The sequence below is a fragment of the Microcebus murinus genome, chromosome 25 (assembly GCF_040939455.1).
Source record: "Microcebus murinus isolate Inina chromosome 25, M.murinus_Inina_mat1.0, whole genome shotgun sequence".
In the NCBI taxonomy this organism is placed as follows: domain Eukaryota; kingdom Metazoa; phylum Chordata; class Mammalia; order Primates; family Cheirogaleidae; genus Microcebus; species Microcebus murinus.
In genome coordinates, this window is record NC_134128.1 from 2,156,425 (window position 1) to 2,183,566 (window position 27,142).

General features: G+C 46.8%; 1 protein-coding gene across 12 annotated transcripts in view; it reads right to left on the bottom strand.

Annotated features, from left to right (window-relative positions):
• SVIL (supervillin) overlaps positions 1–27,142 on the bottom strand; it is a 218,663-nt gene that overhangs the window by 54,307 nt on the left and 137,214 nt on the right. For 8 of the 12 annotated variants that reach the window (XM_075997686.1, XM_075997690.1, XM_075997689.1 and 5 more), the window contains 11 exons: positions 25,912–26,572; positions 15,652–15,735; positions 12,616–13,479; positions 12,099–12,260; positions 11,364–11,398; positions 10,731–10,792; positions 10,094–10,233; positions 8,717–8,812; positions 6,928–7,171; positions 5,925–6,501; positions 4,847–5,066 (listed from right to left, as the gene is read on the bottom strand). In XM_075997686.1, coding sequence (XP_075853801.1) covers positions 4,847–5,066; positions 5,925–6,501; positions 6,928–7,171; positions 8,717–8,812; positions 10,094–10,233; positions 10,731–10,792; positions 11,364–11,398; positions 12,099–12,260; positions 12,616–13,479; positions 15,652–15,735; positions 25,912–26,572 — 3,145 coding nt within the window. The remainder of the gene's footprint in view (positions 1–4,846; positions 5,067–5,924; positions 6,502–6,927; positions 7,172–8,716; positions 8,813–10,093; positions 10,234–10,730; positions 10,793–11,363; positions 11,399–12,098; positions 12,261–12,615; positions 13,480–15,651; positions 15,736–25,911; positions 26,573–27,142) is intronic. The other 4 variants (XM_075997693.1, XM_075997694.1, XM_075997695.1 and 1 more) reach the window with 4 other exon arrangements.

The window sequence follows — 27,142 nt, forward strand, 5'->3', positions numbered from 1 at the left end:
CAGCTTTTCTCCAATTATTTTGAATGAGTTAGTTTTATTCCAGTAAGAGAAAGGAATCTGACAAAAATGAATCATTAAAATAAATACTTAGGATTTGCATGCTGCATTAGAGCTACCAAAGGTTTCAAAGCATCAATAAAGGAGACTGTCCATATCGGCACTTTAATATCCAAATAAAGAAGTACTTCCAATCTCATCTCATTGATACTTGCCTTGCAAACAGGCCTCAGAACCAGCTTGTCTTTCCCTTCATCTCTACAACCACTACAGACCGGTAGAAGTTCCTCACCTTGCCCCTCCACCTTGTTAATGCAATTGGATTCCAAATGACTTAAGAGAATTAAAAAAAAATCAAATTCATCCTCATGATTTGTTTATTACAAATAATGAGATACAGTCTGTGACGATCTTCTCGAAAAGAAGCTCCCAAAGTCTGGAGCAGTGAGCGCATCTCCTGAATAACTGTATGGTCCCCTGGTGGCTGCTTTGAGGAATCTAAAACTGACTCGGAGCAAAACAAACGGCAGGGTCTGTGTCGCCGCACAGTCCGCCTTGCGCCTGCAGGTCCGCACGGCAGCCTAAGGAACTGGACGCCGCCACCCCCATCCTGACAGACAAGGGACACATGCAGGTCAGAGGTTTCGCCGACTGAGGTCACACTGCGCGTCGGGGCAGAGAGAAGCGAGAGAAGCGAGAGAAGCGAGGCGAGCCGGCCTCCCGCCACGAGTTCCCGGAGGGCAAGGGCGCCGCCCTCTGTCGGGCAGCAGCCAGCGCCTGCCTCTCCCCTCTCCCGGCGGGGGCGCCTCCAGACAGCTCCTCCGCTCCACAGCCAGGAGCTGCGCTTCCAGATGCGTTGGCAGGGGCATCATTCTGGACTTCCAAAGACCACAGAGTACCAAAATAACATGGAAGAAACTGTGCTTCCATCGAGCCCACATGGTCCGTGGACCCAGCCCTAGCTGACAGAGTACACGTGATGAATAACTTTAAAATAACACACACCGAAACCTAAGCGTGTTATTCCTGTCCCATTCGGTTTCCTGCTGGTGTTCGAGAAGCAAGGAAAGCAGGAGACCTTTCCAAAGGCGTTTGCTCGTTTGCTCCTCCTGCGACTCCACGGCCCTCCAGCTCGCCGCAGACCACCCGCTCTGAGGCTCCGCGAGGGTCGGGACGCTGAGCGTCTGGCCCTGCCCAGGGCACGGGCTCCTGCCTGTGCAGTTCAGCGGCTGTCGGCGCTCGGGGAAGGCTGCGGTGCGGATCCTGGGCGCCTGCTTAGTGCCAGGCTGCGCGCCCAGGGAGGGGCACGCCAGCCTGTTCGCCCGAGGCCTGGCCTAGAGCCACCAGGAAAAGGCTGGCCGGGAATTCTTCCCTGCGACCTCTGCTTGGTGACAACAAGGACTTCAGGCCCATAGCAGTCAGGACTGGGTCAAATACAGGACAGGCCAACCAAGTGCCCCTAATATTAAATAAAGTGGTTTTTTGTTTGTTTTTTGACTCACTCTCTGTTTAGACACCTTCTCTCATTTCAGAGAGTCAGAGACACCCCACAGATTTCAGACAGGCTGAACCGCGGTGCTGCGCGCACACCAGATCTTGGTCCCGGCTAGTCCGCAGGCTGGAGGGTGGAGGAGGTGTCTTGCAAATGGGGGCAAATCGAAGATCAGAAAAGGAGGGAGCAAAAGGGAGAGCTCCGTCCCTACCCTCGCACAAACCTGGGGCCCGCTAGAGCTGAGACTGCCCAGCCACAAGGACACATCCCGGCGGGCGGAGCACCGGAGGGAGGAGGGACGGGCATGCAGGGACCTCGGTGGCCCCGGGGCAGAATCCCGTAGGCAGGGGGAGGCGGGAGGTGGGTTCCGGGAGTCCCGCCTAGTTCTCACACTCCACCAATTTCCCCAAGTGAAAGAATTGCTCTTTTCCCTTTTTCAGAAGTCTTCTCCCCGAAACACGAACGCTCTGAAGCTGCTGCGTCAGCAGCTGTGGAAATGAGGCTCCTAAGTCCTGATGTGCTTTTAAACAAGTGTCGACAGTTTCATCCTCAAATAACGTAGGGGACGGTGTGAACACAAATCCTTTAGTCAGTTATGACACAGCAGTTTTACTATCCAGTCGAAAAGGGCAAATTGAATCCTAAGTTTCATGCTGCCTACAGCTTAAACTTGACATTCTAGATGTCAGAGAAGACAAAAAAAGAAAAATAACTTCTAGATACGTTTTCTTAAGCATCAAACATATTCTAAAATAGGAGTACGTGGAGAATTTCCTGTAATTTCTTAGTTCTACACTTTTTTATCTACCTTTTTTTTGCCTATAATATTGCCTCCTCCTATGGGCTGTCCTCAGCACCAAATGAGAGACTACACTTGACATGCCAGAGGCATACTTGACACTTGGGGACACTCAGTGGAGAGACTGATGCCACAAGGTTTGCACTCCTTAGGGGGCAGCACTTAGCAGAAATGGTAAAGGAATATGTAAACTCCAGGCTCTATTTCTTAAAATCTGAAATTTGGAATTGAAAGGAGGATTGAAACAAGAAATGTAAAGAACACGGAAATTCAGAACATTAATAAAGAAGACAGGTGAATCTAACACTGTTGTCTAGCTAGAATGTCTGTCCTTATTCTCCTGCTATGACAGTCATCTGAATACATAGCAATGTCACCATGGGGACGGGTAGCCAGAGACCAGCCCTGGGTTGGCTCTACTCACTACGTGGCCCTGGGGACTCCTTTGGTAAAATGAGGAAGTCAGAGTAAGTTTGGAAGTCTCATGATTTTATATCTCACCTCAAGAAAGAAAAGTAAAGCCAAATCAGTATATAAATAACATTCTTATTTTAAGTAGGTCAAGCTTCATTATTTCATTTTAACAAAAGAGAGAAATTAAAACCCCACTTAGGAGAAAAGCTATCACAGATGGATTGCAAAAATACATCGTTGAGTTATTTTCAGCAAAGTACAAGTAAGAATACTGTCAAGGTCAAGGGAAAGATCGCTGGCAATATATTTGTGTTAGAACAATTTATTACTAACATAGCTGCTAAATAAAGCATCCATGGTCCTTTCTTATATTTTCACAACTAAACCGAGTAGCTGAATATTTAACAAGCATTCACACTATCATGACTCTGAGCAGACTGGGGTCAAGAACCTCTCTGAGACCGTTCTAAGTCACAGCTTCTGCTCGCCCACATGTGCACGTGTGCACACACACGTCCAGTTTGGAGTGTCCTTCCAGGCAGCTCACGGAAACCCTGCAGCCACTCCTGAACTCCTCAGATGTCCACAGACCCATGGTAAGAGGCTGCCCCTTTATAGCACCTCACAGTTTGAAAAATGAGAATTTTATAGTAGGATTAAAATTAAAACTGCTTTCAGAAAGATACAGATCAACTAAAATTTACTAAAAACAGGCAAGTAAACCAAGAATTATTGCATTGTAGATAGGCACAGAACGTCATCAAAAGTCCTAAGTCCCAACAGACAGAATACACGCAAAGATGGGGAGTTTCTTTTTAAAGACTTTGAAAACAGTGAGTATAATATTACTATTTACCACTGAGATTTTACCCAGGAATATATTCTGATGTATAAAACATCAGAACTCATGTATAAGTGATATTTATCATTAATTTCCTTAAATGATGCCTATTCCTCACCTAACCTGTGATCAATGCTGGATCTCTGGGATCAAATGCTCTCTGGGCCCAGGTTTCCTGAAGGACTTCAGGCCCAACAGGCCGAACTGCTTCCCTGATTGAAGATGTCACTCCTTTTATCTAACCGGAACCCTTTCCCTGGCCCCCTCCTCGCAGTAGGTCTAATTTATCATGAATTTTAAGTAAAGGAGAAAATAAATAAGATTTAAGAATCTTATCAATTTTTCAGTTGAAAAAGGCTCCATCTATTTAACACTTGATAAATAATGTTCAAAGATCTTGGCTTGAAGAACAGAAAGAATTTTCACTGTGGTTTGATATATTGTCTTGGGCAGTTTGAAATGTATCTAGAAAAACAGGAACAGTCAGTGCCTGACTGAGCAAGGACACGCCTGGGTGGCGGGAACGGTTCTGCTGATAGGCCTGGAGTGGCCGCGACTTCTTCCCTGAGCTTTCCTATCACTGCCGCAGGTTTGTCGCTTGAGCCAGCTGTGGCTAAGGGTTAACAAGGCAAACACAGCCTGAGAATAATTTAGTTCCGATTCTCTGCCTCCGTCCCATTTAAATACACCCTTTTAGTCCTACACCATTCTTTTGAACGAAATGAGGTTACGTGTTGACACTCATATGTAATCTTTCATAGCTATTACCTGGTATAAAATTTCTAACTGGAGCTCAGAAAACACGTGCATTTTACTTTCTGTAAAGTGAACAAAACTTGGACTCTAATCCCAGATATGTCCACCTACGCATAAACGCATCTTCACTCCCGCTGCGTATGTGCCACACGGAGCCACACGCGCCGTGCACGCCACGCCGTCTGCACTGCGCCGTCTGAAGGGAGGCCATCGGGCCTCTGCTCCTGTCGCAGACGGCCAAGGAACTGAGCGTGAACTAGCAATCGGGACCACTCAGCGAAACAGAGGAAGGCAGCAAAGTCTGTTTCTGTTTGTTTCCTCACCCGAGTCTGAAGTGGCCTTTCAGTATTGCCAGGCCAGCTCGGGGGCAGACGCAGTTTGCTCTCGCACACTTGGGCGTCCCCGGATTATTCTGGTGTAACAGCACGTCCCCTTACGTAGGTGAAGCCGTGCCTTCATCTCTCTGCCCATCACCCCGATCTTTCCTAAAAGCAAGTTGTAAGCTCCTCCCCCACGGAATTACTTTTCCGTCGGCATATCTCATTACCTTTCTTTAATGGACATGGTTTTGCTGGGGGAATCAAGGATGCTCTCCCCCGTTGGAGTTTTGATCTCTCCAGCAGCAAACATCTCGCAGGGACTCCTGTAGTGCTTCTCTTGCAGTTGTTCTGGAGAACCCTCCTGCTTCCAGGACACAGGGGTGGCGGTCTGAGCGGCTGTTTTCCCAGTAGCTGTCCCCTTCTGCTCGGAACTGGGATCCCTGAACTCTGCCACGGGAAGGAGAGGTGCAACATCAGCACTTACTCCCCGGGCAAGCACCCTCCCAGCTATTCCTCCCACGGCGCTGCAGCACTTGGGAGTTCAGCCCATGGGCACGCGGTGGGTCACCCAGCCCACTCGGGGTGCAGATTTTATGCAAATCTGCAGCATGCTATGCTCTGCGGGAAAACCACACTGCCCAGCACATTGCCCCACACAGCGAAACGCTGCGTGACAATTGGCCTGTCTCCTACGTGCGAGACACAGGAAGTCAGCTTTAACTACTCGCTACATGCAGAATGCTCCCACTTCTCCAAAGTAACACTTTTAACATCTCAAATGTGCCATATTCACAAGCCCAAACCCCTATTATAACATACACAGTATCATCTATGCAAAGGTAGAAAGAGGATTAAAGTCCCATGCAGTATAGCTGCTGCCTGCAAAACAGAATGTCAAGGAAAGAGTCTCCAAACCCACAAACTAGGTTCACGTCCTTATTTCCTGTGCGCACCCAGGCCTGGACCTTTTGGTCATCAACTTTAAAAGGAACCAAAAGAACCAAGCAGCTCACAAGGCTGTCGTGCGAGGTGATGTGACCAAGTCATCAGAAACCCTTATCGAGGCGTGGGAAAGGGCTTCAGGTACTGCTATTGCTGAAAATTCGATTCACCCACTGGAAATGCCCGGCTCAGGAGGAAGAGAAGTCTGGGGAAAGAGTATAATTTACACTGCACCTTCCACCAATCCTAATTGTAAACTGCCTTTGTAAGTTAGTTAAAAGCAATCACAAACGCATGCAGCAAGTCAAGCAGAAACTAAAAACCCAATTGCTTTCTAACACTTTAGGAGCGGTAGCAGTTTACCTCTTAGAGAAAACTTCCTTTTCATGACATTCTCCACATCCACCTTCTCTTCAAAGGGCTGCCTGTCCTTCAAGTCCGAGTTCCCCTGTGCATGAGTTTTCACAGTGGAAAACCCCTCCAGCTCGGCACCAAAGTGGGCGCTGGGAGGACAAGCCAGCTCCAGGCTCCCTGTCCTTAGAACAGCACATCTAGGCTCCTTGTGGCCATCTCCTTCCCTGCCCCTGCTACAGACGGGGCGAGTTGGCTCTGCCTCCTCCAAGGACTCACACTTCTTCACACCACTGTCCCCACCTGCCAAGGCTCTCTTGCTTTCTGTCTCTGCAAATTCTCTCAACATCCCTTTGTTTCCACTATCCTCTACCAAAGGCTGCCAAACTTGTGATTTCAGAATGCTTCTAACTGGAGAGTCTGAATGTTCTAGTGAAGAAGGAAACTTGTAGTCAGTGGCACTCGTATTGTCATCCAGAGGTGTCTTTGTCCGAAGATCCCCTGCATACATTGGAGCGACCACAGATGCCACGGTGGACACGGATGTGTTAACGGTAGGTGAGAAAGGAATGAGCTTCCCACTTTGCACCTGGGAGGGACAGAGTTAAAAAGCAAAAAGGCGATTGAAAAACATTATCTATAGAAATCCTGCTTTATGAATTGACATAAACGAAATACCACATTTGATGCAGTGCCACTGCTTCTCTTAGTGGAAAAATCATTCCTGGACGTAGTTACATAACATGGCTCATTAAACAAAATCCCACTGGGTGAAAGGCAGGCTGTACACACTATTGTTTTCTCTCCAAAAGTGGCTCACTCCAGATGACTTCGGTAAACAAATTATGCAAACAAGAAAAGAGAGGAATACTTGCCATGGTTATCTTTCTTAGGAATGATGTGATTACCAAATCACCTACAGGTCCCCATAATGGTGTCACTGAGCTAAGAGCACCTGCGCCGCTACACCGCAAGAACACACGCACTGACCGGAGCCAGACCACAGGGCACCCACCTGCTCCACCTCTCCAAGTGTGACCGGCTGCGTCTGGTAGCGGGCGTTCATTCTCCTCTGTCTTACGTCTATTCTGTTTCGGGTAGAAATAGCTTTTGAGACCGGCTGGGACAATTTGTTAAACAAGGCCAACTTCTCTGCTAAGCTCAGAGTAGAGGAATCAGGTTCTCCTGGTTCGGCGGAATCTCTGACCTCATTTGTCTGGTCTCTGGCTAAAGCCTTTTGGTGAGCAGATGCCTGTAATCTGAAAGGAATAAAACATCAGTAACATGAGGAAAACAAACAAATTTGACATGTTAACTTTCTTCAAAGTGTCAGTTTTGCAAAGGGCTTATTTTTCCCTACACAGACTTAGGACAGGGGCAGACAGTTTAGTGATTAAACAGGACTGTGACTAGTGGAGCAGGCATGGGACACTGACATCAGTTCTACAGAAAGCAGATTTTTAGCTCTGAATTATTCCTAAAAGCTGAATTTCCTGTTTGGGGAACCGATGTCCGCTTGGACATGCCTTGTCTTACACAGAGAGGTCACCTTGTTGGTGTCACAATATTATATATAAGGCTGAAAGTAGTGGTGAGGCATATTAGACACCATCTAAAGATGTGGTTCAGAAGGTGGTCTTTCCATTTTAAATAATTGGGAAACAAAGCATTCACCTGCCGATAACAATTGACAACATAGGGTTTTGGTTTTCACTCGCTCAACACAAACGGTTTAATTTTAAGGATTCTTTCACTCTTTCTGTGTAGCATTTTCTCTCCCAGGTTTCCACCAGTTTTCTGAAAGGCACTAAAACCTGTAGTTCCCAGTAAGCAGGAAAATGAAGACAATTTCAGGCAATTATAAAGCCCTCCAACTTCCAGCTAGAAGAGAAAGAGGGAGGGCTTCCAGTCTGTGCGGTCCCTGTGAATCTTGAAAGGGTTTTAGGGCTACTTTCTGCCACTGGCAAATCCAATTCTCAGATCTAGCAAGAAGTGTAATCTGCTTTGACCCCAATTAATCCCCCGTTCACAAGCTGTCCCAGGCACGTGAGGCGCTTTGCCGCCAGCAAAGTCACCCGAGCCCCCGAGTCCTCCCTGCTCGGTGCAGCACCGGAGTGCACGGAAACCCACTCCCAGAGGGCTCCCTGGCTCCAGGCTGTGCCGGCCTCAGTCCTGCACTGCCATCCCGTACAGCCTGGTATTTGGCCCACCACAGTAAAATAAAGGGGATACTTACATGGTTTAAGGACATAATTGTAAACCACCACAATTTAAAACTTAACACTTAAACATCTACATTCAGGTGCTATCAGTTGTTATTTTCCCAGCCCCAAAATAGACCAGTATTGTCTCCCTATGAATTAGAAACAGGGAGGATTGTTTTCTTAACATGTATTTGTGTCTATATGTGTTTTAAAAAACTGGGTCTTATCAGGATTTCAACATTCCTGTGAACGCCCCATTTTTCTATTCATCTCTGTGAAATACCAGTGTTTTAGACGAAGAATGAAATTTTTTTAGGGATGACCATTATTATGAAAAACACACAAACAAATGGGTAAGTGAGTTAGTGTGATACTAGCTCCGACACACGGCGTAAGCAGAGAGACGAAAGGCTTTCCCACGCAGGCTTACATGAAGTTATCAGTATCTTGCACTCTGACAAAACAAAACGTCACACATTCCAGGAGCGACTCACTGCACTGACTCGTTTTCAAACAAGCGAAAGGCATTCAAGACTCTCAGACGCATCTGCTGTCCGGCACCTCGGCCCGGGTGCCGCACGCAGCAGCTCTGTCCGGTACCTGGCAGGCGGCACAGTGCTCCTAGCTACAGTGGGGCTGGGACGTCTCGCCGTGACAGGGTGGGCGCCCCCAGAGCACGAGGCAGGGAGAGGCTCACTTTAAAAGCAATTGCCAAAGAAGAAACATTCATAAGGAGAGAGAAGAAAAGAAGCATTAAGGAACGGCATAGTTTTCAATTCAGGAACGTTAAATCAAAAATTTTAACAAAATTATGTGCTAATTACTTTGGGGTAAAAAAATCACAAAAGAACTTGAAAAGCAAGTACAAACTCAGGAAATAAGAGATAGAGGCCACCAAAGCAGACGGAGAAAGAGTAAGTGCTGAGCTTGGCGGGAAGCTACTCTGTCTTTGGAATGCATGTCCTGGTTAAAAAACATAACTAAAAGCAGCTCATACTAGCCATCCACAAATCAGTAGAGGACGTCCGTGTTTCAGAATCTTGTTCTCAACCTGATCTTTAAAGGAGTCGGGTCCTTGTGCGTCCTGTGAAACGCACGTTGGGCAGCCTCGCTGGGCCTTCACCGGAGGCCCCTTTCCTTATGGCTACTGCTGTGCTCCTGGGAGCTGCTGCTTAGTCTATACCAGCCATCCAAACATACATATTTTTAAAAACAAACCGGTTTTCTGAGAGCTCCTAATGAGTGCAAGAATGTGCTTATCCAGCTGCGCCGGCAGCAGGCCCACGCGCGGGCTCTGACACGCGGCCTCGGGAAGCCAGGGCCCCACTCGAGAGGAGCGTCCTTTTTGTTTTAAAAGGAAGTGTGTGTGTCCAAGTCAGGCACAAAACAATTTTTACAAAACTAATAAAAATGTTTACTTGATTGAATTAAGTGTCTCCGAGTGAACGTCCCTGGGAAATGGATTCGGGATCACTGGAACATGCCATTGGAGCCTGACTCCCTGCAGTTGGGAACCCTATCAGACAGCCAATCAACTTTTTAAAAATGTTGGTGATTATTTAAAAACAAACGAGCCCTTGTCTTTCAGAGACACACTCTGAAACACCGATGGATGGAGCGGCGGGATGTCGGGAGCTTGCTGGAAGCGGGCGGGCGCGGGCGTGAGGGCGGGTGGGCGCGCCAGGCAGGGGGCGCTGTGGGAGCCGGGCTCGCCGTGTGAATCCAGCGACTTCCATCTTTTACATTTTCCGTCGTAAAAGAGAGTCGGAGAAACCAAAATGCACAGACGAGAACGACTGAGACACAGCCCTGGCACGCTTCCCTGGGAGACGGGCCGGGCGCCACCCCCGCAAAGCTGAGGCAGGCCGGGCGGGCTCAGCCCGAACACCAGCCTCTGCGGCTTCTTTACTGAGCACTCTTTAATGTGTTTTAGGAAGACATTACAGCCAAGGCCAAGAAGCCCTGACGGGGACTCACGTGGCCGCGATGGCCACCTCCTCGGTGGTGACGGGCTGGGTGAGGGACCTGTCCTGCAGCCGGCGCAGCCTCTGGTCCACGGCCGCGCTCCTCGAGCGTCGCTTCGGAGCACTTTGTTCGTCAAATGACTTTTCCATTTCCTAGGGTTAGAGACATTGCAGATCCTCACAAATTCAAGGGAGGGGTCAGGGAAGCGGGGTGTCTGCCCTGTTCTCCCACAACACCTAATGAGGGGCTCCGGCGGCAGTGGGTACCGTCGTCACAGCGAGCACTCAGGCTGTGCCAGCGGTGGCCGGAACCCGTCACAGACGGGGAGACAACAGGTGGGCGGGCGAGGAGGGCGGTGGGGTGCCCAGAGGCGCCCGGAGTAGGCGGGAGCCAGGGAGTCTCCCTCTGAGAGGGTTATAATTTCTTTTCCTTTCCTTCCTTTTCCCTCCCCCCTCTCCCCTCCCCCCCTTTCTCTCTTTCATTCATTCATTCTTTAGTTTTTGATACGGGGTCTCACTCTGTCGCCCAGGCTGCTCTCAAACTCCTGGCCTCCAGTGGTCCCCCGCCTGCCGTGCTGAGCAGCCAGACTCCAGGAGCGGGCCGCCATGCGGGGCGGCCGCCACTCTGCCCGTGCCGCGGCACCCCTTACCCTGAAAAGCAGCCTCTTGGCAGCGACGCTCAGCTTGGCTCGCTCATCCACCTTCTCTTCGTCTGTGAAGAGCCACACACAGAAATGACATAATCAGCAAATGTAAGTCAAATCTCCGAAAGCTTTCCAAGCCTGACCTGGCGATCCTGTGACTGCAAGCACAGATGTCCTCTTGACACAATAACAGCAGCCGGCCACACTCTCCCTTCGTGGGCCCGTTCTTTCTGCTCAGTGGAAAGGTACTGACTTCCATTGCAATTCAAGTCAAACTGCCTGCACGGCGATTTCTACTATAATTATTCCTCTTATTCAGATTGAAGAATAGATTTTGTGGAGGGAATTTCTCTTATTTTTAAATAGCAATGGCAACAAGAGAAACCTGCTTCTTGGGTTCAATTCAGTTGTTTTGATATTGTTCATGCCATGATTCTCTAACTCTTCTCAAAATCTGGGGAAAGGTCATTTGAAAAGTTCAACTAGGTTTTATTATATTCGCAAAAATAAAACCTTCAGAAAAGGAAGAAATTGATAAACTCCATCACGTTATTCTCTCAAAAAGCCAAAACCATTCTTATTTAGATCTAATCTAGATGAGATGACAAAGAAGAAGGAAAAAGAAAAACAGATACTTGCCGTCCATAGCTGGCGTTTCTGAATGTGAAGCACACCTAGGAGAGACATGCAAATATAATGAAAATTAGCCGGTGGGAGTGGAAGATCCACATAAAACATCGTAGTCAAAGTAAGAATAAAAATGCATGGAGCTCTCCTAAGGAACATCGTCCTGCAGAAACTCTAGTTGTGAACACACACGCATGCCGGCCAGGTGCCGCGGAGTGTGTGTGCACGCAGTCCCAGCCACGGGCACACCTTGCGGAGAAAAACCAGGACCAAGGACCACTTATCAAACGTGGCTGGTGATAAATTTGCAGACAAATCTTACCATTATCATGCAGCAGCATGACAATTAAATATAAAACTCCAGTACAACAAGTGGGAAGACATTTATGAAATGACTACGAAACTCCTTAGTTATTTTTACTGTAAAATCTCATGGATACCTAATTTGGATTCTAATTTAACATTAATGTAAAGAAATTGAAAACATTAAATGAAGAAGAACAGTGTTTCTTACCATCTGATTGCAATTTAAAGTCATGCATGTACTGTGACACCGTTGTAAAGGCCGATATTCTTTAAAAAATACATTTAAATAAGACAAATATCCCCTATAGATTAGATGGAAGAATATGGAATCAACACTGTCCTATGTAAACAAAATCAGGACCACCAATGTGGTAAAAATCACACAGATCCTGCATTACTTCTACATTCCTAGATGAGGAAACTACACAGACACACGCCTACCTATCCGATTCCTTTCGTTCTGCTGAGGTTATAGGTTGAGTTCTAAATCTCTCAGAAGTTTTTCTACTTTCACCAGGAGAGAAATAGCGCCGTGGTTTCCGGGACCCTCTCTCCCGTTCCACACCGCCAGCTCCGCCAGGTGACCTCTCCGCCCACGATTGGCTTTTGGATCACAGGGCAGGGAGGGTGTGGAAGGGAAACGGAAGACAGAGAAAGGGAACAAAAGCAACGGTTTACGCATGTCCACAGGTGAAGGCACAGACACCGCTAAGCCCTCTGCACGCCTCTACCATGCACACACGGAGGTGCAACATCCCAGCAACCCGATCCGCAAGTCCCCGTTAGTAGGCAGAAGCAGAGGGTAGTGTTTGAGCCATTTCCTGTCGAGTTGCCCTGCACACGCTTGTGAGCTAAGCCAATATGATTCAACGCAGGACACGACACAAGTGGAGAAGTGAATAACTCTGCCAGGGACGTGCAAGTGACACATCAGGAGGATGTCCGAAACATCACCTACAGCTCGGGTCTCTTGCAGGCGTTGGCAGACTCCAGAAACATACTTCGGAGCTGGGCGACAGAGACCTTTGTGTCCGGCACGCCGACCTCCCCAGACAGCCCCTCGGCCTTGGAGCTCCGCGGCGCCAGCTCTGGCGTGGGGGCCGGGACCTTGCACTCCGAAGCCTGGAGCTGAGGGGGCCCCGTGTAGTCAGACAGTGAGCGGGTGAGGACCTTGTGCTTCTTTCTGTGGCCGGTGGTCAGTGTGGCATCCTGGGACACGGGCTCATTCTGAACACACAGCACCATCTCGCTCCTGCCCATCCTCTGCGCGGGCTGCGGCTGAGCCTGAGCCAGGTGCGACACGCTTTCTCCTTCTTTTTGACGTTCTAGGGTGACCGTGCTAACAGTTGGCTGACCGAAGTCCTCCTTTCCAGAAGGCTCTTCGTGGCTTCTTAAAAACCCATCATCCTCCAAGGCCGAAAGGGCTCTCCTGCTTTTCTCAGGGGCTCCAGCGAAGAGCACGCCCGCCTCTGCTCTGGGCTCACGGACACGGACAGCCGGCGCGTCCCTGCTCTCGCCTTCTGCCACCTTCAAGGCGGGAGGTTCTGGGACAGTCTGGAGGGCTGATCCCGACCAGCTGCACTCGGGTATGTTTTCTGGGGTCTCCGTGGTCACCAGCCTGGCGGTGTGACCAGGGCGGCTCGGCTGTCGTGCAGAGCTGGCCGCCTTGCTGGGGACCCGATCGAAGGCCGAGTGCTCCGACTGGAAGGACGGGCAGGGCACCGGCGCTGGCGGATGTCTCCTCTGAGTTAAGGACTCTGAGGCAAGTTCAGGGCTGCCATGAGCACTCTCCTCTTTCACCAATTTTTCTCTAACTTTAACTCTTTAAGAAAGAAAAAGGATTTAAGTCGCGAAGTGCAGTGACTGCTTAACAGGAAGAAAGCATGCATGGGTCAGAGACTCTCAAGAATGGAAACCAACTCAACGAGAGAACAACTTGCGAAAAAGCATTTTGGTGTCTAATGTCAGAAACCCGCTACTTGCCAGAGGAATCATTTTGAGCTGAGTTTGCAGACTCACATATGTATGCCCATGTGGGGCAAAACTAACTCTGTCCCTGGAAAGCTGAGAGAGTCAGATGCTATCCTGGGGGAGAGTGGGTCCCTTCCGACCAAATAAATGCCCAGCAGCTCAGAAAAATTCATTAGTATGCACCAGCAGCATGCACAATGAGGCTGGCGCCTTGAATAACAAGCTTTTTGCATGTAGAGGCCCGGTACAGGGACGTGGGGGAGTTCGCAGGGAGACATACACCTATTGACCAAACGTTGCAATGTCACTGTCTCCTGGAAATGTAAGAGCGTTCATGATTATTGACGCTTTCTCCTGGGCTCAAGACACAACAAACAACCATGCCTCTTTTGAAGCACCCAACTAAACATTCACAAGCTTTTGCATGCAATGCAAACTGCATTCATTCGTTCATAAGACACGTGGTGGTTTGCACATCATCACTAACAAGTGTGGCACCAAAAGAATGTTAGAGAAAATGTTAGAGAAAAGATATTTGTTGAAAGAATTAATGAAGTGAACATTTTTCCCCCTCTGGAATTGCTGTTATGTCTTTAGTTGAGAACTCATCTAATGAGAGATTGCTCTAGCTGTTTCCAGTGTTATTTAAATATCTGAGAACAAAACTGAAATTCTTTACAAAAGCTGCAGAAACAAAATATCCAAAAGCTCTCGCTGTGGGTTCCCTGTTCAAATCCTGGTTCAGCCAGCTTTAGCTGCCCTTCTTAAGCCTCAGTTGCTTTGCCTTTTAAATGGACATAAAAGTGACATAACGTCATGTGATGTTTGCAGAGCACGTGGCTTAGTGCTTAGCAAAGAGTCAACACTAAATAGGGTTAGCCAGTTCTGGTCTTTACTTTTTGAAATGCCACATAGTGAGAAGGGAGAAACCATTTGAACTGTTTGAGGACCGATTACCGGTATAGAGGGAAATTTTAAAAAGTAAAGAGTGCTTTGGGAGCAGAAAAAGTGATTTCCTAGAGACATGTAGGGCTCTTATTTACTTAAGATTAGTCATCAAAATTAATTATTTATGAAATATACTTTATGAGAAAAAAGCAGTTTCTTTAATGACAAGGATGCCCTGCCAAATTTGATATAAACTCCTACATGCTTTTAAACATAAGAGGCAGGGTGTCTATGTGTACTTCATTAAAGAACAATCAAAGACACACATAAAAGGGGTGGCGATGAACAGTGTAGGGACAGAAGGCATTCTGCATTGCTGTTTTTCCCAGAGACTAGCCACTGGTGGAGGCTTTCGCGTGTATAACCTTTGTTAATCAAAAGAAGACTGAAATGCGGTTCAAGTTCCCCTGCGGAATGTGTGCTTCTAGTCAGAGACAATCTGTGAGCTGTCCTCGTGGAGAACAAAGTGGCGTTGGAGACTCGCTGTATGGGCGCCTTGTCCTCCTCGGGCCCGCGCATTCTTGCTGCGTCTGCCTCTCCCTGCCCCCAGTCTTAAAGATGAGATGATAGGGGGCTTTGTCTGCGCTTAAAACCACATGCCCTAAATTTAACTGTTGCACATTAACTACTGGCTTGGAGATGAGGAAACTTGAAAAGGAGGAGGCTGGAAGGAGGGAAGTGGCCAGACGGGATGCTGGCTGGTCTGGCCCAAGAGCAGAGCGGCTCAGAGAGCTGACGAGGTGCTCACTATTGCCCCCAACTGGCCGATTCTATGTGAGCGGGGAAAGGGGAAAAACAGCAGGCATAGCGAAGGGACTGCCAGTCAGAGTGAGAGAGAGACACAGGAGGAAAGAGAAAGACTATGAGTACAGATCAGGGCGTGTGGAGGAGAAATGCAAGTGATTAGAAAGTAACTTGCAGCAGTCCCTTTTGGAACACGTGATTTTCAAATGCACCGTCGTTACAAAGAAAGCAGAAGGAGAGAGTGTTAGCTCGTGTGTGGGACAGCAAGACAGGCCAGAGAGAAGGGGCAGCATTCACTGAACATGAGCCACAGAGTGTCAGCTCGGGGTACCTGGAAGGCCAGTTGATAAGAGAAGGTGTGTCCCCTTCGGAATCTTTCTGGAGAAACCACTCGTGTTTGGGTTTCCCAATAATACTGTGTACAAAAAGCAAAACTTCAGATAATCTCTATCAAAATGTAAACATACACACCAACTTTATTATAGCTTAAAGCCTAAAGGTTGATTTTTTATTAAGGATAATCCTGGTTTTTGAAACAATATAAGCACATTTGCCGACAGGGTTATATTCATTCCCTTCATGGAATCTCCCGGGCACTTGGCTCACTGCTAAAATCAAGACACAGAAACAAATATATCTAAGGCCACCCAATAACCTGTTTTTCCAAGTGATTTTAAATTATTAGAAAGCAGTCTGTGATAGTCATACTTCACCGACAAATACCAGACAATTCTCTCGTAAGAAGCTGGACTGAAAATATAAGGCAACTTAATTTCCATAAGTGTTGTTGTGGTATATTGGTAAATATAAAAAGAGACAAATATAAAAAGAGAATCCATGCAAAACAACACATATCAAGTAAAGAAATAGAAAAGAAATTCAGTGAGATCAATGAGATCATATCTTTAGTTGCTATTATACATTTCCCTTTTATATTTATCACTGACAATGCAACAGCACAACACTTACAAGTCCAGGAATCCAGGACCTGGAATCCAGGTCCGTTTGGCAGATGGCTTGTTGAGCACCTACCGTGTGCAAAGAAATGAGCTAAGCTTGAAGAAACGAAAAAGGTAAATCAGAAATCAGTCCAGCCATTAACAACCTTACACCGTGGCAGGCATGATAATATATATTTACACATTCATTTCTCAGCACACAATTGAACATAATGCAAAGTATAACGTGACGAAGTAATTACGTCAGGCTGAAGATATTTTAGAGAAAAATCATAGGCAAGGACAACCTTGTGGTAACAATGTAAAGCAAGTCCCAGGAAGGATACTAAAATGACTGACCTGCTTCCCCCTCTAATGTAGAAAGAAAAACAAATAGAAATTCTAAAGGCTAGTTAGAATATCGACCAGTTCAAAGTCTTATTAAACTATCTGCAAGAGCTCTTCACTCAACACCAGGCTGGAAACACATTTTAGCTCAAAGCAGTTTCCAAAAAAGAATGAGAATACTAGTTAAATTAACTTAATTTTCTAAAAAACATTTTAATTCAAAAGTTTTGGTTTCAAGGGACAGGCAATAACCTCCCATCGCTACTGTGCATCTTGCTGTAACCACTGAAATCTGTCTCATTCTAGGCTTGGATTGATCTGTTTTTCTCCAGTAAAACTTCCCCAATCTGTCTACACCCAGAACTATCACCCACTTCCCAATACCCAACCTTACAGCAATTTTGCCCACAGCAAATAAAAAATGAAGATGTATTTCAAGTCACTCTTTTCCCCAACCATAAGAGGTCCAATTTCTCAACTTTTATTTGAACACGGGACAAGCTTAGCATATCATCTGCGCTCCGTGCAGCACGCAGCGGGGAGGAGGCCAGAACAGACACCTGCGTTGGGAAACAGCATTAAGCTAATATAACAATATGCCTGCCCTACTCAGTTATTTTAAAGGCCCAGATAATTTTTGTATAAATAGAGTGCCTTGTGGACTATAAAGACAGTGAAGTGCTACACAACTTTTTGAACATGACCTTCACCGATGAGAATAAAACTTGGTCAGCATCACCGCAAACAGTCACAAGGTGCTTTACGAATGTTAGGTCAGCATGTGTAAAATGGAAAACCTCCGCGGGCACGGCGCTTGCCGGGCTCCCTTATTCACTACAACTGAGACATGGAACTAGCCAAAGCTAAACAATCTATCAGGGTGGTGGATGCTCAAAGTTCGACATTTCATTTGCTGAGCGTCCCTGACTTAACAAGGGCTCGATTTGTGACCTTTCAACTTAACGGTGACAGGCATTCAGTAGAAACCATACCTCAAATTGTGCATTTTGCTCTTGTCCTTGGCTGGCGACATTCAATATGATATTCTCATGATGCTGGGCAAAGGTGGGGAGCAGCGGCTCCCAGTCAGCTACACGATCATGAGAGCAAACAGCCAATGCTCTGGAACGTGCTGTGTTGCCAGGCGATTGTGCACAGCCATGGGCGGAAGTGACAGCTCCAAGCACCTTTAAGGCCAGCGAGGCTGAGCGATGGCGCCTAACAGCTCAGGAGTATTCGGTGTATTTTCGACTTACAATCTCTTCTTTCTTTGACTTAGGATACTTTCAGTTTACAATAGGTTTATCAACATGTAACCCCATTGTTAGTCAAGGAGTGTGTAATAAATATAAATATCTGTATCATGAAATAAACAAACGTATGTGAAGTCATCATGCCTTCAACATGGTAAGCCTTTCAAAATGCAAACTCCTTCCTCCTGCACAGTCAACAGTGCTGAAAGTTTGTGTCTCTGTTTTTATGTCTTAAAGACATGACACATACAGAGCTCCAAATCAGAAGTCACGTGATTTTAAGGAGGGTAAGTTCAGCCCCACCAGGAGTGTCTGAGTTTGTCTTAGATAATTCAAATGATTATCTTGAATTATTGAGTGACTTAGAACAGTATGTCTCCCTGTCAGGCTTTCATGATCCTTGAAGTTGGCTAAGGCATGTGTTTGGGTGAGGTTTTCTGCCATCAAAAACAGAACAGAGAGGGGCTGAGGAGAGACCTACATTTAATTAGACATGACTGTGCGCGAGGCTGTCCCAGATATTGAATGCCCAAGATCAGACAGCCCGTACTATAAGACCCCACGTCTATGACGCCGAGGCCCCCAGAGCTCCAGGTGTCCTCGTGCGGGAAGAATACCGCCTCCTTGCTGGAGCTGATCTCAGCGCGGAATGCCTAAATGCTGCAACCGTGGCCCAGAAGAACAGTATGTGCAGATAGAACTGTTAGAAACCACTGGAATCTGAGGACAGTGCTACACTAGGCTGTCCTAAGTGGACCATGGTGAACCACATTTCTGCCTCCTCGCTGGACTTGAATTTCCACATCTCCTGATTCAAACACCACTCTTAGGAAGAAGGTGAGCTGGGGGCGTGATGGCAGTAGTGCAGAGACCAGCCTAGAACCTGCTTTTCAGGACTGGGGGTTGAGTCCACAGGCTTCCAGAGCGGCCGGTGGGTTCCTGCTCACCTATCACAGTGCCCACTGACAGTTCAATAATATCTCTAAAGCACTGACTGGAGACCGCAGACGGGAATCCCAGCTCAAAGCAGAACGAGCCTGTCACAGAAAGCAGGCTCTCAGAGCCCGTCCTGCCGGCCAGTGTTGCTGCCCTGGTTAGATGAGAGGCTTGCACCGGACGGGAACTGACAACGTCACTGAGCCTGCCTCTGGTTCAGGTCATGTTTTCTCCACTCGCAGCCGACTTTCTCGCGAAGGAAATGAGCCACGGCTGACACGCGGGTGCAAGTCTCCACCTCCCACAGGGCGCAGCTGACAACAGTTTGCAGGCTGGCTATCAAACAGCACTGCTAGAGTCTGGTGGCACTTTAAGAAACACAGAAAACAGTAGAACATTCATCCAAAAATGATTTTCTGGGTCACTTGAAAATCCAGTGGATTCTGCCACTAGCTGGGGAGGAGATAGGAAAATGACCAAGACAAGGTTTCCCTTTCCCTTTGGGCTTCTATGGAAGGAATGCTCTCGCTGCAGCCATCCCCACTGGTCTTACAGACTGGCATATACCAAATCCTCCGTCCCAAGTCTGAGGGAATCCCAATAAAATTGCTAAAATCCTCTTCTGGGTATGGCAGCCTTGTCCTACAGTGTTGGGCCTTTGGATATATTTCCTTCTGAGAAATGAGGTGCAGGTGAAGCTGCCTCTGGGGGACACTCCTTTTGGTTCGTGATCTTTTTCTCCTTTGTGACCTTCCAGCAGAATCATCACCAACCAGAGCCAGGCTGATAGCATCGGGGCTCCCTCCGCCAAGCCGAGCTTCAGTGTCTAACGTCTCTGGGAAAATGACAAGCTGATAAGGAGAAGAACAGACTGGTCTGACAGTCTGAACACCAGAGAACGTGCACCAGAGAGCCTCCAAAACTGATTCCAGTTTCTATTAAGACCTGGAAAGGTCAGGAAGGCAGGGAAGATGGGAAGGTGGCCCCCTCTGGCCTGCTCTCCTTTGCCAGATGTCCTGTTAGAGAGAGATGCCCAGTTGTGACCTGACTGCCGCAGGACACAGGGAGACTGACGCCTACCTGCACGGTTGGCAGCTCACTCTCACTCACTTCCCCCGAGGTTGGTCTAACCACTTTGGCAGTCATGTAAAGAACTTGCTGTCAACTAAAACTCCGAGGTCTGTTTCCCATGAACTCTTGTCAAATCAGGTTTCCCCAATCTGAACTTGCACACTGATTTTCCCCCCTCTAAATACAGGAATTTATTAAATTTCATCTTGTTGGTTTCCAGCCACTGTTCCAGGAACATGTGCTCTCTTGCCTGCACGCTCCTCTTCCTCCTTCCCAACTCTCTTCCCTCCATCCCGCCCTGCCCTCTCTCTTTTGCTCATCATACTTATTTTTGATCCTTCCTCCAGAAATGTGACCATGCTGTCATCACTATCTTCCAGATTATCTAATGAGATGCCACTTAGGACCAGGTCTGTGACAAAGCCCACCCTGGAACCAGAGGCCTGGCCACCTCAGGCCTGGGTAGCTGCAACCAGCTCTTTGTTGTCCTCCCTGTGGGTCATCGGTTATCCTTCAGACTAACACTCCACAGTCCTGCAGAGCCATTCTTCTACAGAGCATAATCAACCGTCCTTGCTTTAAAATCCTCCAGGCACTTCCCCTGTCCACACGGCAGAGGCCAAGCGCCTGGCTGAGTCACCTAAGGTACCCCATGGCCCCACTGGCTCTCCACTCCCTCCCACCCTGCTCCTTCCAGGTCCACATTGGATGCCTGCCCATTCTTGCCTGGAGCAGCCTCCCCTCCACGCCTAGCAAACCCACTTCCTCCCTAAGGACTTGGTCCAACTATGACCACTTCTCCGTATTGATCAAGACGGAAGATCGATGCCCTGTGCTCAGTACTCCACGCACCCAACCTTGGCCTCAAGAACCAAAATCATCCCTTGTGCCCGTAGTATCGCCCACACGTCTCGTTAGTCACCTGCCCAGGTAGGAGCACAGTGCCTGGCACACAGAAGGCTCAATAGAATTTTCTTGAATAATTAGCTAAACTGCCTTAGAGCTGAAACTGACCCATGGAGTATGGAGAGATGGGAGGATGCCTAATGAGTCGGAATCATCCTAGACTGCAGGTTTCCATTTTCTTTATGAGGACCAGGCTTTCTAAAGACCTCGTGCAAATCCGTAAGGATGGATGTTTCCATATGTATGTTTCTATACGTCTCTAACACGCTGACTTTCTGTCCTAAAATCTCTAACCTCCAAAGGGCAAAACCAGCAAACTCTCCTTTCCGCACGATGAGAAACAGCGCACAGACAGAGCACGCGTGCGCGGCGGAAGGAACTCCGCTGGACTCGGAACTGGGATGGATGGGTGGACAGATGATGGTCTCAGTTTGGTCAAAGTAGCTGTGTGGTCTCGATCAAGTTGCTTTTTAAATCTTTAGTTTATCCCATGTCTAAAATAAATTTTTTAATTAAATAATCTCCATAATCTTCTGGTTCTAAGAGTCTAAAATTATTTATATCAGTGCTATTTTTCATCTTTGTGGAAAAGACAGTTTGCTGTTTTTGTCATATAAAGGTCAGAAATTTTAGGAACAAAGATGGGGGACATCATAGAATAGTGTGTGTGGATTTACTTAAAAGGCTTGTCCTCAGAAACAAACAGAGGATTTATTTTATGGGGCCTTGGGCTAAACCAGCTCCCCACAGGGCAGAGGCTCCCTCCACCGGGAGAGGACTGTGGGGCCATCAGAGACCAGAACAACGAGGGGCGAGTTCACGTGTAAGAGACCATGCTTCCACACGGCAACGCAGGCAGAGATTCGTATTGCCAGGAAGTAGTAAGCCACCCAAAGTTTTCATAAAGGCCAGGAGTTGCTCTGGGACTGTATCCCTAAGCACATGGTAATATATAATGATACACTTAATTTATCCCCAAGCACATGGTAATATATAATGATACGCTTTGTTTATCCCTAAGCACATGGTAATATATAATGACATGCTTTTTTTCCCTACAACACCTAAAAGTCAATAGACTACAAAGTGCTTCCTGCTACCAAAGTGAAGTTCAGCACAGTAAAATCATTTTCACCATGTGGCTGTCCAGCTCTAGTTATATAACAGCTTGTGATTATAAAACATTAAGAATGACTATTAACTTCTCCATGTCATTAAAATAACAGTTAATTTGGTGAGAGCTGCTTGCATGGAACACTGCTCAGGACTGCTCTGCACACACGCACGGGCGTCAGATGTGCAAGGGCACATGCTCACAGACAAACTCTGCATTTAAGATCTTGCACACATTTGAATTTTTTGTTAGTATGCACTGTAGCTAGTATTTTGAGGGGTATAATTTATTTAATTCAATGAACAGGAATTGCCACCTGTCAGTGAGAGCAGAATAAAATGAAAAAATGAGAATGAATTAATCATCTATTAACAGATCAAAGCTGCTAGCACAAGGTGGGGAGCACAGATATTTGGGGGTTCAGGGACCAATTCTAGAAGTATTTCAATACTAAAAGAAGCTGCAAGGAGTATGTAGCAGTCTCATCTTTTGAGAGTGGCGCCTGAGATGAGCGTCTTCCACGATGCTGTGCCCGGCCCCTTGTGTCAGAGGACCTGCCTGCCTGCCAGCAGGGACAGGGACTGAGGCAGGGTGGCGGGAATCCCAGCATCTGCTCTCCCGGAGACAGCTCTATCAGCGCACAGACAAAGACCACGGACTAGAGCCACAAGAGCTTGAGGCACTAGAGACAGGTTTTAGGCTAAACCTCTCATCAGGAGAGGAGCGAATGCAAATCAGAAATAACTCCAAGTGACTAGCAGGAGCCCCTCTCTTCTTAGTGGCTCAGTCTGCAGCACATCAAGGTGTTGCAGAGAAGCTTCATTCCAGAGAGTGCCCTGGTCTGTCCTCCTGAGCTGATCCGTAGCTGTCTGTTGCCCACGGGCACCAAACCATCGTCCACCAGTGCCAACCTCTCCTGGGTCCAGCGTCAGCCTCAGCTCTGCACGAGTCGCATTCTGGACACTAATGATACAACTTGCTAAGTGGAAGCATGAGTGATGTGAGATCTCCATAGAGCCATGAAAAAACAAAAACAAAAAAAGACAAACAAGGAGCTCAGATTTTGAAAAATTTGAATAATCCATAGGACCCAAATCTCTTTGAATTTTCTTTTAAAATTCAGGGTGGCTGAATTGAAAAAGAATGGTTCATATCAGTAACACTGCCTCTCCAGAAAAACAGCCTCTGAAACTCCAAGTACAAGGTTCAGAAGGGTTGGAGAAGTGGGGACTGGGGTGTTTTATTATTCTCTGTTTTGTCTTTTTGGTGACTATGAATGTTCTCGGTTTTCTTTAGAACAGTGTGGTCATCTAAATTTCTGGTCAACTAACAGGATTTCTGAGCTAAAGACCCTGTAATATCAATCAATCAATCCAATAATTAATTAAAAATATCTTCTTTATCATACAAGCTGAATGAATACTAAATAATTCCAAAATAAATTTGTTACTTAGGTAAATATTGCCCTAAAGACTGTTATTTAGCTTATAACTCTTACACATAGTATAGTTCAGTGAAATATCAGAACTAATGATTATTCTGTATATATGCACAAGTGTGTATAGGTGTTAGTGTACATGAGCACATTCAACACTTCTGCACTATATATCTGACTCACATTTGAATTTTTAGGACACTGGGACACTTTTGATGGTATACTCATGAGTGGTATATTCATATTTAAATAATAAAACACCCCTTGCTAGCAAGCACAAACTAAAATGATGAAACTGGAATGAGTTAATTCAGAAATTTAACAGCCAGAATAAACTTGGCAGAGCTAGGTGATAAGACAGTAAAGCAATAAGAAAAATATTCCATTTCCATGATAGAACGAATCTATGAAAGCACAGCATTAAAATTATTTGTGGATACTTTTTTCCTTACTTCTTCATCTTCTTAAACTTTTCTGTTACATATTTCCATATCAAATGACATCATTATTTTCACTTATGGTCATTTAGGTCACCGAGGGGTTTCTTTTGTTATTGTTTTAGGTGGCAAAGTGGGGTTTTTTTGCTCGTCTTACTTCCTCCCTAATGGAAATCAGACAATGACTTTTTTCCTGGCTCTAGATAAAGGACATCTAAGCAGAATGTTAATCCATTTTACAAGCTTAATGACTATTGTCAGTACAAAGTAAATGTTAACATTTTTAAATGTCAAATTCTTCACACATTATTTTCCATCCCTCTTTATGTAAACAGAGCTCAGGTATTTTCCTAATATGTATGAAATGATCTGTGTTTCTTTGCCTATGAATCATAGAATTTTACACTTTGAATGGCTTCAAAAAATAAAGCCTGTGTCTCTTCTGGAATTCTTTTATAATTTCCTAATTCTTTTGAGCCTTTTTTTCATGAAAGTAAAGCACTGTGAAGCTAAGGCTAGGCTTATGGAAACTTCTAGGTAATATGCTTCTTCAAAATAACCTATAAAGAAGTGGCTTTGTCTGTTACAGGCCTAAATAAGTCAACAATGCTTTTGCCTAAGACTTTAAGTATTTAACTTAAACATAGTTAACTTAAATGTATTTAACATTTTTTAATATTAAGATTTTAGCTCACACAAAACTATTATGTATCCTGTCTTTTTACTTGGAATACTCAACAAAGTTTTTAGTTACTATTACAAATGATTCAAAAATCTTCTGAGAACCTATTATGTGTGATCCAGATGACTAACCCACGTCCTGTGATAACAACTGAAACAGCTGTCATTTATGGCAATCCAAAATAAGATTCTTCATTTTTTAAACCAGCAGAATTATACATATCTACTATTCTTTCTAAATTGGAATCTGTTAGATTTCTTTGGCCCCTGCACAAAAGACAAGAAGGCTTTGATAGAGTAATTAAACCAAGAACACTGTTTCTACTGTGAAATACAAATTTCCCAAACAAAAGTTTCTCATTTCAAAATATAAGATAATAGGCCCTCAAAATACATTCTTGGGATCTGCAGTATTTAATTCTCTCAGAAGCTGATATTTCTAAATATTTCAGTCTGGATGATGAAGTATGTGGTCATAGGCCTTTGGCTTAATAAACTTCAACAACTAACAGCGCCTGCTTCAGATGTATGACTGCCCCAGACAGATGAACAGGTGTCCCACTCTGTCCCCGTGGGAAACAAATACGGGCATTTTTCTAGTATACACATTTTTTCTTTCGGAACAAATCTGTTTGACCTTAGGTTCCCATTCTTGATTCATCTGGGAAGCTATTGCTTGTTTGAACTGAAAACCACAATTAGGAGTCTACCTAGACAATTGCCCCAAATCTTTAAGCAGGATGTTTTAAGGAAATTACATTTTAAATATGGTCATCACACATTTTCTATTTAAATTCAGAAATAAATACATTCTCATCTTGCATTTGACTTTCTGAATTTCTATCTTCCTTAATTTTCCCAAAAGGGAGCCTTTCTTACCTAGAGTTGATGCATTCACAGTAGTTTCTCTTAATGGTTGCTCTTTTAAATGAGGTGTTCTTTTACACACCTGTGTCAGCATCTGCTGTAGTTTGGAACGACACAGCACAGTCGAGCTCAGTGTGCACCAGCCACACTTCTGTGCCCACACTGCATCCCTGGCACTGGTTAGTGGTGTTCTTTCTGCTCATGAATCTCACCAATAGCAAAAGGCAATCACTGAACTCCACAAGTCTTAGGTATGATTACACAGAAACCAACAAAAAGATAAATCATGAAGGCAGGTAGACAATCCTGTATAAAGAAGGGTGTAGAAATGAGGCTTCCATGAGAGTGTCCCCATGACACTTGCTCAGTGTGTCATTGTACTTTAGAAAGGAACAACAGAAACACACTGACAAAAAGAACACATGGCTTCCTGCTTCGGTGGAACCTGTTCTGATGTTGGGGAAATTAAACAGTCACGCATCACCTATCTCTAGTAAGCCCTGACACTCACAGGATGCCAGGAACACCAAACTCCAGCACCTGGCAAGGCGCAGCGGGGGCACCTGCGCCCCCCATGGGCGTGGTTAGCTGGGCTGTGTGCTCACCTGGGCCGGGCCTCAGCGGGGTCACCAGCAGAGGGGCTCCTGGGCGCGGGCTGCTGCAGCGAGGAGCTGTGCACCTGCTCTGGGGACCTTGGCACTTCGGTGAAGGAGTCTCGCCCCGAGAACAAGAAAGCCGAGGAACTCTCCGCTGCCGGGGCCAGGTCATGGGCCTGCCGGGTGGCGCTGGGCTCCTGGCCGCGTCTTTGGTTTTCCATGTTCAGCAGCACCTCCTGCTCGGAAACGCCATCGCTCCCGTGCAGGGCGCAGTCCTCGGACTCACCTGCACAGGTGCGGAGCCCCGCGGTCCCTGTCTCCGGGTACAGAGCGCTCGAATCTTTGCCGGGCTCTGCCGGTCTGTCACTTCTCCCCGCGCCCTTCTCGGCCGCGCCCGGGTCCCTCCTGGACCTGGTGTAGCGAGACAGGTGCTCCAGGTCCGCTTCGGGGTCCAGGGTCAGCCCGTATTTTTCCGCCAACTGCCGCCGCCTCTCCGCCTTGTACCTGGCGATGCGTTCGGCTTTGGCGCCCGCGCCGCGGGTGTCCACGGCCCCAGGCCCGCAGGGCGGGTCGGCGCCCACGCCTGCGCCCGAGCTTTCCGCGCGGAGCTTGGGTCGGGTTGCCTTTTCGAAGGCCGAATCGGAAGTTTCTTCCTCTTCATTTGAGCGGCCTGCAAAAAGATGGCAGAACACGTGCGGATTTCAGGTAAGGTGGCGTGTTGACGCACAGAGACGCGATGCTGGCACGGCCCAATCCATCTCCCGCACGCGCTTCCCCGAGATGTGCCGCCGGCTGGAAGGAGGCCAGACCCGCAGCCAGACACGAAGGCTGCGAGCAGGCCCGGGCTCCCTGGGCCACAGCCTAGCTGAAACCCAGCCCTGCACTCCCAGGGCCCAGGCCTTGCTCAGCGCCTATTCCCCTTACTTATTTACTTTTCTGTTTTGTGAGTTTAATGTACCACATGTGATGCCACTGGATGAGTTCACAGTTCTTTAGAAAAGAGAGCAGAGCACTGAACTGCTGTAATGTGACAAGCCATGGACCGTGGTTTCGCAGGATCTGATAGTAACCATAACAACATGGCCATGTTGACAGTCACCAGGTTCTGTTTTTTCTAGCAGAAGTGCCTTTTCCAACTGCAGCATTGATGTAGAAAATGTCTAACATGCAAACATGAAGATAGAAGCCCAAGTCACCAGTAATCACACTATACACTGATTAACTTGACATTTTTATATAT